The sequence below is a fragment of the Eleginops maclovinus genome, chromosome 7 (assembly GCF_036324505.1).
Source record: "Eleginops maclovinus isolate JMC-PN-2008 ecotype Puerto Natales chromosome 7, JC_Emac_rtc_rv5, whole genome shotgun sequence".
Classification (NCBI taxonomy): Eukaryota; Metazoa; Chordata; class Actinopteri; order Perciformes; family Eleginopidae; genus Eleginops; species Eleginops maclovinus.
The window spans coordinates 14,102,647-14,113,455 of NC_086355.1; the positions used below are offsets into that span (position 1 = coordinate 14,102,647).

At 41.5% G+C, this 10,809-nt stretch overlaps 1 protein-coding gene across 1 annotated transcript; it reads left to right on the plus strand.

Annotated features, from left to right (window-relative positions):
• The first annotated feature begins 296 nt into the window (after positions 1-296).
• LOC134866915 (matrix-remodeling-associated protein 5-like) lies at positions 297-9,969 on the plus strand. The gene is given in 8 exon segments (XM_063887129.1): positions 297-514; positions 1,547-1,688; positions 2,315-2,450; positions 2,863-4,077; positions 4,205-4,412; positions 5,180-5,401; positions 6,276-6,731; positions 6,733-9,969. Coding segments are annotated over 8 exon segments (4,230 nt in total). The 5' UTR covers positions 297-310; the 3' UTR covers positions 8,380-9,969.
• The last annotated feature ends 840 nt before the right edge of the window (positions 9,970-10,809 follow it).

Genomic DNA, 10,809 nt, shown 5'->3' on the forward strand with positions numbered 1-10,809 from the left:
CACTACAATCACAATCAAGACTATTCCTGTGACCCCTAATCTTACTACTACTGCTACAACTACTACTCCTACTAGTACTACAATCTCAATCAAGACTATTCCAGCAACCCCTAATCGTACTACTACTGCTACAACTACTACACCTACTAGTACTGCAATCTCAATCAAGACTATTCCAGCAACCCTTAATCGTACTACTACTGCTACAACTACTACTCCTACTAGTACTAGAATTGCCACCTCAGTCAAATCACCTTCAACAACATCGATGGCAGCTACACCTGGTAAATCTTCAACTACAACTACAACAATGATCACAACAAGTACAACAGAATCACCCAGAGAGAGGCCGGGCGTTGTCAAAGTTGATCCTAGAGGAAGGCCTATTTTTGGGGGTTCGAACCAGAGTCGACCTTCTATTGACTGGAGGAACACTGGAACTAATTCTATTCCGGATTCAGACAGCAGCCGGCCTAAATGGGCCCCCTCCCCTTCACTCCCTGCTGCCCCTGGGGTGAGTTCAAATTGAGTCAAATAACAGTATAGCTATTTTGGGAATTTTGCAAGAACACACATTACCTCAAGAGTAAGAGTTAAGTTGGGCCACCATTTGTTTTTTATTTGTTAATTTATGTGATTTTCCCCCTATTTTTCTGCTTCTTGCTTTCTGTCATTTGTACAATTAGACATTTCTGTAAGTGCTTTCTTAAATGCAGTCTGCATTTGATATATATAGAGCTACTTTTTTTTGTTGTCAGCTAAGTGGGACTCAAATTAACATTTATTTTCTAAGTGAGTGCTGGCCCAGAAAATAATAACACATGTATGCTTGTACACACACAGAAACACACGCTACACAGATTGTGCAAGCCTTTAGGCAAAAGCTTAGGAGAAAAGCACAATAGATCTGAAAATAGTCTAATCTGTATCCACATGACCTGCTATAAAACCTAAGGGATGTTTAGGACAGTTCTTTAATTGCATGGATTTTCCGGAGCTCTGCCAGAGTCCCTGCAAGATCTAAAGAAGTGATGAAGAACACATGTTCCATAATCAACAACATGTGTCTTAAGACCCAAATCCCAAGGGATTTAAGATAATCAATTGTTAATTAATTTGCAGAGCTCTTTTGGCAGGCTTCAGAAGACAAAACCACTAGGTTCACCATCAATGGTTTCTGATCTGGTATTACAGTACTTCTATATTGAATTGCTTAACCTTAGAGCTTCAAAATGAAAAAATGTTCAACACGTTTTTCACCAAAACACCTTACTTTTTAAGTAAATTAACATTTGAAAAAAACAATTGAAATATGTATAATGGCCTTTATGCTTATCCCCACACCTATGATTTATCTGTCATTTTGGTTAGTTTTTTACCTTAAAAAATGACAGAGATAGCAATTGGCCAAATGATGTGTTTACTTCATTGTGTTGATTAGGTAGATTGGCCACATTTCATATTAAACAATTCTCTTTTTATCTATTGTTTTTCAGTTTATTCATGATTTTAAAAAACATCTTAAATCTCTGAAATGTTTATATAGGCCCCAGTTGTAAGATCCAGACCGAGGATTGCAGACCCGCACATCAGGACAGTGTCTTTCCCAGCAGAGAGCACTGCCAGGCTGGCTTGTGAAGCTCAAGGAGAGCCAAAGCCCTCCATCACGTGGACCAAGGTCTCCACAGGTACACACTGAGCAGAAAATATGCACACATGTATTTCAGCATACACAAATATGTCAATATTCAAAACAAGATACCCTTATATATATGAATGTACAAATCAGGATGTAGTTTTGTTTCTAAAGATTACTCAGTAAATCGTTCTCAAATCCTCAGGCCTATATTTTTATTCTGGGAAACATAGAAATGCTTTTTTCTTATCGGAAGTACTACACACTGTTCCTTTAAAACTGGAATAAGTAGAGGTTTGTATTTACCTCTTGACGTCATAGATTTGAAAGGAAAAACCGACTAAGCGTTAGTATGTAATATAACTTAATGAATATGAACACATTTTGCACTGATGAAGTAACCCATTAACACCCAGCATTACGCACTGGCATGTACACAATAGGCTTTTCTTTCGCTTTCCATGTGGGAAAGACATATTACAAGAAAGTAATGGAACATTTGTGCACTGCATCACTGGGCTTACTTCACGCTGTGCCACAAAGTATTTCCCTGATCCTCCTTTCCTCTGTCTCATTCTAACTTTCTGTCCCAATTTGTCTCTGTTTTTCCCACTCTGTCTCCTTACTGCTGTTTTCTCCTGCTGTCTGTATGTCTGTCTGGCTGTCTTTCTCTCTCAGGAGCGTTGATGTCAATTCACTCCAGGGCAGAGCGTTTTGTGGTCCTGCCAAATGGCACTCTAGTTATCCAGAATGTTCAGCTGCAGGACAGAGGCACATACATCTGCAGTGCACAGAGCGTTCTGGGTCGCGACAGGTGAGGCTGCTTATACCAGTTAGGAATATTAATGGAGCTAGGTATTGCATTTATTTATAATGACCATGGTACAAAATATTTGCTGTATTAATTACACAGGCCAAAGGCAAACAGCTGTTTAGTATTATGCATGCTGTGTTGGTATATCTTTAAGCAGCCTAAAGTCATTTCAAAATCTCAGCATATGAAATATGTTTATAAAAGGTTTGTTTGAATCCAATCCCAATATAATTGTCTTACTTGAAAAAATATTGTCAACCCCCAGTCTCTTTCAGAATTCCTGTATGAATTGTGAATAGATGAATGTAGGGAGTTTCCTAAATGTGTCCTATGACATCTACGTTGAGTTTTATTTGGAATAATTACAAATGTGTTTCTTTGTTAAGTATTTGTGTATACTCTTTCATGATAGATTGCTAACCAACCTGGAGGTGTGGACACGCCCCCCTCGGATGCAGCTGGCCATCTACAGAGACATTACCATTCATCAGGGTGGAGAGGTGCACTTGGAGTGCCAGGCGGATGGTGTTCCCAGCCCTCTGCTCTCCTGGGTTTTGCCTGATCGTTCTGTCCTGACCTCCAGTTCTGCCTCCACCAGTCGCATTACTATGGACACGAATGGTACCCTCCATATCTCAGCAACTTTAACCGGTGACAGAGGCGTGTACCGCTGTGTGGCCTCCAACTCAGCAGGTGCAGCCAGTGCCTCTGCGCGTGTACATGTGTCCTCCTTGCCCCCTGTTATACAGCAAGCCAAAGAGCAACACCTGCTTTTATCTCCTGGGAGGCCTGTTTATGCTCATTGCTCTGCCAGGGGAGCCCCGCCACCAACTCTGCGCTGGCGAATTCCAGATGGGACTATAGTCCGCCAATCCCAGTTTCTTCATGGCAACCTTTTCGTCTTGCCCAATGGGACACTGCATATTCGAGGAGTTCGGCATAAGGACTCTGGGAATTACGAGTGCATAGCAAGCAATGCTGTTGGAGCCGATAAGAGAACAGTTAGGGTAGAAATTGAAGGGTCAGCAGAAGGTGAAAGAAGCCAGAGTGAGGCAAGAAATGAGGAAGCGAAAGCCACTGAAAAAACATCTCCCTTATCTTCACTAAATAAAGACAGAACTTTATCCATCCCCAGCCACCCTTCAAATTCATTCAACTCTGCTAGACTCTCTGCTTCATCGCCCTTTGATAGATCCCGGACCTTGCCGCTCAATCCCAGTTCTTCTCGCTCATCTTTTTACCCTCACCCACCCACTGCCACTAACTCACCTCCTAAAATCAATAAAACAGTCACTGCCTACCCCACACGCAACATCAACAAAACAAAACTCTCCCCTCTCTCCCCATCCTCCACAATGCCTACAAATAACACCAAAGTCTCAGCTGGCATTATAAATAACACAAAAGTTATCTCTTCCTCCCTCTCGAAAAAAAATACAGCCTCAGCTGCTTTGCATCCCTTACCTGTCTCCCCCTTCAGTAAAGCCCTTATTGTCTCTACATCACCCTCCAGCACTACTGTACAATACGGGATCTTCTTGCAGCTTCACTGTTCTGTAACTGGAAACCCACCACCTATCATAATTTGGAGGACCCCTATTAGGAAACTGGTGGACATGCATTACAGGTACAGTGGATGTGGGTTCGTGCGACGGTTGCTTAATTATATCTCGTAGTGATTCTGTCAGTATTGTGTCTCTTTCTATATCTGTTGGTGATTTGTGTGTATGTTTGTCCACACATTCGATTTATAGTTTTGACCATCGTTTGAAGGTGCACCCTAATGGAACTCTGTCAATCCAAGCATTAACTGAGAAGGACGCTGGAGACTACCTCTGTATCGCGCGCAACAAGGTCTCAGATGATTATCGCCTCCTTCGTGTCTCTGTTGTTACTAAGCCTGCCAAGATCGAGCCCAAGCAACCACTCAATCAGATTGTGTCTTTTGGCACACCACTGAAGGTAAGTTAAATGAAAGAAATAATTAAATCACACTTTATCTCCGCCTGGCTCATTACCAGTAATTAAAGGATCATCACACCCCACTGTTCCACTGTTAGAAACTTGCGTCAAATGCTGCCAAAAACTTAAACTAAAACAGTCCATCTTCCACACCTTTTGAGCTTTTAGAGCTTTTTTGAGAGACTTTGATGAAGTCATGATGTGTGTTGGATGTCTTCTATGGCTGGGCGTAATGCCAAACATTTCCATAGCTCCAAGCTGTGTCTTTAGTTGTTTTTTTCTGATCAAAAAGTGCATCATATTTTTTGTACTTAAAAAAGGAAAAGAAAGACCTGTCAGGTCATAGTCTGTTATGAATCATCAACAGCGGCCTTCGGGGGATGGTACTTGACACAGGAATATTCAACAGTGAAATGAAAAACAATGGCAAGCGGGTTGAAATGCAAGAAAGAGGACACTGTTTTGGAGAATTTGTTGCCCTCCTTTTTAATTTCATTTAAAAATTAATGAGAATTTAATGTTTTTTGAATGCAACTACATTTGTGTTGCTTAGCAGCGTTTTAATAAATCAGTTCCATTTTTGTGAGCGTACAAACAGCATTAAAAGCTGAAACTAGAGCAGTAGGCTATGCATCTTTCCTTTCTCAAAAAGGAGACATTTTTATTTCGCAACAGCTCTCATCATTTTGGCATTCATCCAAACAAAAGTTAATTTAAGTTAAAGTTAATACAACTTTTAATGATAATAATGATCCTGTTTCATGCAGGTGGACTGCCAGGCATCAGGACTGCCTGACCCATCTGTGCGTTGGAGCTTACCAGATGGAACCATTGTGAACAGCGTGATGCAGGGGGAGGACAGAGGAGGGAGACCACGGAGGCTAACAGTGTTTGACAATGGGACGTTACTGGTACCAGCAGTCGGGATGGGAGAAGAGGGAGAGTTCACGTGTTATGCTGAGAATCGAGGAGGCCAAGACACCATGAAGGTAACTGTAAGAAATGTTCTTTTATTTGAAGCCCAGGAGTCGATTCAAAAGAAAGAAAGCAAACCTCCTCTTGTAAGTTTTAAAAGGAGTATTTGATAAAAGGATGCAGCAGTAGGTTTTACAAATGTTTCACAGCTGTGGCTCAATAGCCCGGGACACGCGTCCACTGACTGAGTGGAGCTCATCAGTAGTTACTGTCTGGCGGTCCGGAACAAAAGAGAGCTCGATTTCACAATACCAACATGTTTTATAGAACCACCCCTTTCCGACCATACAATAAACAACTTCAAAATAAGACGCGCTCCGCTCTCGTGCTCTTATTGGTTGGTAGTGGGGGGCTGGATCCTGTTGGCCGCCTGTCACATGGGGTTCGCCGGACTCTTCTATAGGCTGACGTCGTCAGGGGCGGGTCCTCTTATGACGTCACTGTCGTCATCTTGTTAGTGATATGGATCTCTTATCTACGATATTCTATTATGCAATCCTTCTGAGGTTTATCAGATATTAAACAGGCAATAGTATCATTGCAGCATCAATGAGTGAGCGGTAGAGGCGGTGTGTTTAGTATGTAACTCCACGCATCCTTCTCCCTCACTCATATATACAGTACAATATTAGCTTTATGCTATCTGAGGCTAAAAACAACATCCGGTAATACTACCGGAACTGGACAAATATGATCCGTCCAGAAACAGTGAATTATCTTTTAATGTTCCGTTTCAATATATTGATTATTTCTAACATAACAAACATAATATTACTTTATCATGTATATGATAAAACGGCATTTATTATACTTATTCACAATACATATTGCATAAATAAAAATACAAATTCATTCAGTTGTAAATTAACTCAAATTCAATGTTTCCAGGTCAAAGTAAAGGTCATGATGACATCTCTACCAACCTTTACTGATGACAGAAGCCAACACGTCATCAAAGTACGTGAAGGGGCAACCGCTACAATTCCCTGCCAAGCCACTGGAGTTCCTGCCCCGACGATGACATGGTTTTCCCCGACCCACCGTGTCATCCCCAAAAGTTTGGGATCTGGTTTTTATTCTGAGAGGGTTGTGGTGGTTTCGGGTGGAACTTTGGAGGTGCGTCTGGTTCAAAAGATCGACACGGGAAACTATACCTGCAGAGCAAGCAACTCAGCCGGGGAAAGGAGCATGCTGGTGAGCCTGGAAGTGGAGGCTGCTAACCATGGACAGAGTGGCCAGCTGGGAGGAAGAGGTTGGAGTACTAGCAATCAGCCTGACAGTGGTCATAGCAGTAGATCAGGGGAAAGCCCTAATAATGCAGGGACACGCCAAGTTGGATTTACCTAATGGAGACACAAGCAAGCTTGGCAGCAATGACAGCATAAATAATGGCTATAGTGATAATGATGGCAGGACAAAAAACATTGTACCAAATGCTGGCACTAACATAGGGACCAGTGGCTTTTATCCTGCCCTTAGGAGTGATAGTCGAGATGGATTGAACAGACCTCTCAGTGGAATCACAACACAACTAGGAAGAAGTGTTATCAGTGTTGGGGTGAGTGGGGCTAAAAATACAGGAGTTAAAGCAGATAGCATTGGAACAAATCAAAATGGACCCGGCATTACAAGTAATAGTAATAGCCTGAGTAGCAGTCACAGCACAGTTAGATCAGATAATGTCGAAAGGAATCCTGGGACTAATACTAATGAAGTAAATGCAGGAGCCAATGTCAGGATACATATGTCTAATACAGGAGCTATTACTGGCTCACTCAGTGGAAATGTGTTTAGTAGAAGTAGCAGTAATGGTGTTATAGCTGCTGGTAATACAGGAACTAAAAACAATACTAACACAGTTGTGGGGGTTGTAACGACAGTCAAACAGCAAGCTGTGAAAGGCCAAACTGTGGTTTTGCCATGCCCCTCCCAAGGCTCCCCTCCCCCTCGTCTGGCCTGGCTTCTGCCTGGTAATGGCGTGTTGCCAGCTCCTTACTATGGCAGCAGACTCACTGTGCACCGAAACGGCTCTTTGGAGCTGCGAGGAGTGCGCGCCAGCGATTCTGGGACCTTAGTATGTGTGGTCAGAAGTGAGAGAGGACAGACGAGGATCCAGGTGGAGCTGGAGGTCTCTGAGCCACAAGAAGATGCCAGACTTTCACACAGGGGACGGGCTGATGAAAGGCCTGTGCAAGGGAGTGTTGGTGTAATAGTGGCGCCTCGCCCGGGAGCCTCATTAGATTCAGCTAAATCCTTAAGCTCAAGGCCAGTGTTGCCTGAGGTGCTTCATCCAAAAATCCAAGTTACTCAAAAGCCTTTTCACAGAGGCCAGTCTTTGCCTGCCGCACCTCGTCCTCTTCCTTGGCCCTCCTCCCGTTCATCAAGCTCTGTGTCAGTGCCAGCAGTAATTACCAGAACAGCTCCCTTGGTGAGCATTGTTAATGGAGAGAACCTCCGGCTGCCTTGCCCTGCTTCTCAAACCAATGGACATACCCAGGGCTCTCTCTCATGGACCATACCCAGTGGCAAAGTCCTGTCCCGGGGTGAAAGTGATGACTCAGGCCGACACAAAGTCCAAGAAGATGGAATTCTGACAGTCCAACAGGCCTCCGTGTTCGACCGCGGCACCTTTACCTGCAGATCCACCAGTGGCGACTCGGTTTCAGTCATCACGGTTCCCGTCATCGTCATCGCATACCCCCCACGCATCACAATAGGCCCCTCCCCTGTGACCTACACACGACCCGGGGTGGCTGTGGAGCTGCCGTGTCGGACGATAGCAACACCCCGGGCGACTGTCACCTGGGAAACACCAGACCTGACACAGCTGAGGGTCATGGGTCAGGCTCGTATTTATGGCAACCGCTACCTTAGTCCTCAAGGTTCCTTGGTGATACAAAACCCGACAAGTAGGGATACAGGATTTTACAGATGCACTGCCAAAAATGTCATAGGAGTGGACACCAAGGCAACCTACCTGCATGTTATATAACAGGGTGAAGTAAACACACACACACACACACACACACACACACACACACACACACACACACAATCAGCAGAACAAGACACTTTAAGTCTACTGTACCAGTGGATGAACTCCTCTGCTGATAACACTTTATGTTTCCCATATGCCCAAAGGAACTGCAAGGCTTTATACAGGAGATACTGTTGAATCTCACAAAAGACAATAATAATATACATGTATACATTATGTCTCATTTATGTATTTGTATGACTTTGATTTCAATACATTTTTGTTTGAAATATCAGGAGTTGAAGGATTCTTTGCTGATACAGCATCATACATTTTTCTTTGCATAAACAAAACAATGACCGACAAAGCAGTGTATATTTAAAGGCCCAAATCAGTACCTGTGGACCTTTTCACTGCAAACATGCGTCACATTTTAGTATTGCCAGACAAGACAAGCAAGCTTTACTTGGCCTGATTGTTCTATACTGCAGTATAGAATACAGTATTTTTCACAGAATAAGGACGAAAACATACATTTTCCTGTCCTTCACAACTGTCAAAACGCACATTAATATTCGATTTGACCTCATATCATATAGTCATGTTTGAATTTGGTGTATATTTATAAAATATTAGATTTTTTTTACATACTTTCAAAACGGGACATCATTTACACTATTTAAATGTAGTATTTCAACTTGATATTTACCCTCTATCTACATTTTTTATTTATAACGTACATAAAAAAGGTGTTATTTTGTTGTTGTGATGCATATGCAGCGAAAAGTCCATTGGCAGCCACTGCCCAAGCGTTACAGTGAATGGGTAGAAGACATGATGAGGGCTCAAGCATTGTGATCCAACTAGTTTATTCAGGATTTTTTGAACCTATTAAGTCTTCTTGTTATTTTATGGATTTAAAACATTGCCAACATTATTTTACCACCTTTGAGCACATCCCACATTCTCGCAGCATTAATGGGGTAGAAAGAGACACGGTACAAAGCATTCATGCAAACACAATAGTCTGTTCTTTGAAGAGTGATCTTTGTGATTATTTTGATATTAAAGATTGTATAAATGTATGTGTGGTTTAAGAGCCTTCCCTAAGGTTGAGCACAAAGCCAGCAGCTCATAGTTATCATGTTTCCTCTTTCCCTTGATGTTTTTTTTGTTTTGTTCGTAAATTATTTGTCTTGTAAAGACTGTTGCAAGATGTGTTTTGTCATAAAGGGAGAAATTATTAAATATCATTATGTATGTCAATAGTTACCAATGAATGACTGCTTGCTATATTTTTGAACAGCTTCATTTTATAAATAAAACTGAAGAAATTACTGAAAGTGTACTACATGAAATGGCAGCAGTCAAAACTAAGTTTTGTTCAGAAAAGATACAGAGTGTGTGTGGGGAGATTCTGTCAGAAAAGTTAAAAACTAGTGTGGGTGCGAGAAAGGAAGGTTTTCCTTGAGTATATTATGAGAACAGAAACTCCCCGGCTCAGCTGTCCAACTAGGAAATGGGGTCTTAACTAAAGATGGGACACATGTTGATGACATCATATTGCTCTCCCTGGGAAATGTAATAAACTAACAGCAGGCTTCAGGGCGAGTCAAGTGTGTTAATTATTCTGAGTCCACTAAATACAAACAATAATCAGACATTATATTGACTATGAGCAGCTATAGTCAATCATATATGGGTCATATATCCAATGTTGGATGTGACCCATTTATACATTGCTCTATAATTGTGAAAATCATCACAAATAGCTGGTGAAAATGCTGCTTCAAGGAGGTATTACTGAATACTTTCTGAGCTGAACTGCAGAATTATCATTGAATTAATACTCAAAAGTGTAAACAATTTCTATATATTGTTTATTGTTGTTTTGTTGTGTGAACCTGCCAGGAACATTATGGCCTTGTGAGGCAAAGATCATGATGTCATAATAGACTTAGGACATCATGATCTTTGCCTCACAAGGCCAGAATCTTGAGAAAATTATTGAAAGTAACTTTAATTATTATTTATAATAATTTCAATAACTGTTATTGAATTATCGAAATGTAAAAAAAAAAAACAACAAACAAACAAACTAAACATTGAGCTTATTGATGTGAAGTCGCTCACGAATCAAAAGTGCTTCTGATTCATTTAATTTCAATGTACCGGTCCTTATATTTGTGCAGTTTGGTTTTTTATTAGTAAATATTGGGGAAAATAGTGCATGGGAGCAACATTAGAGTTTTTTGCTCCCTGAGGACAGCTGTTTTCTGCAAAGCCTTTTTATGTTTTGAATGATGTCCTTTGTTGGCAAATTTCCATTCATTGTGACACTAATTCAATATTTGCCAGTGATCCCTTTTGAGCATGCAAATTAATGTCTATCCTCTTTTGTGCAATAACAAATTGACAAGCATGTAACAAACTAATACAGAGCAT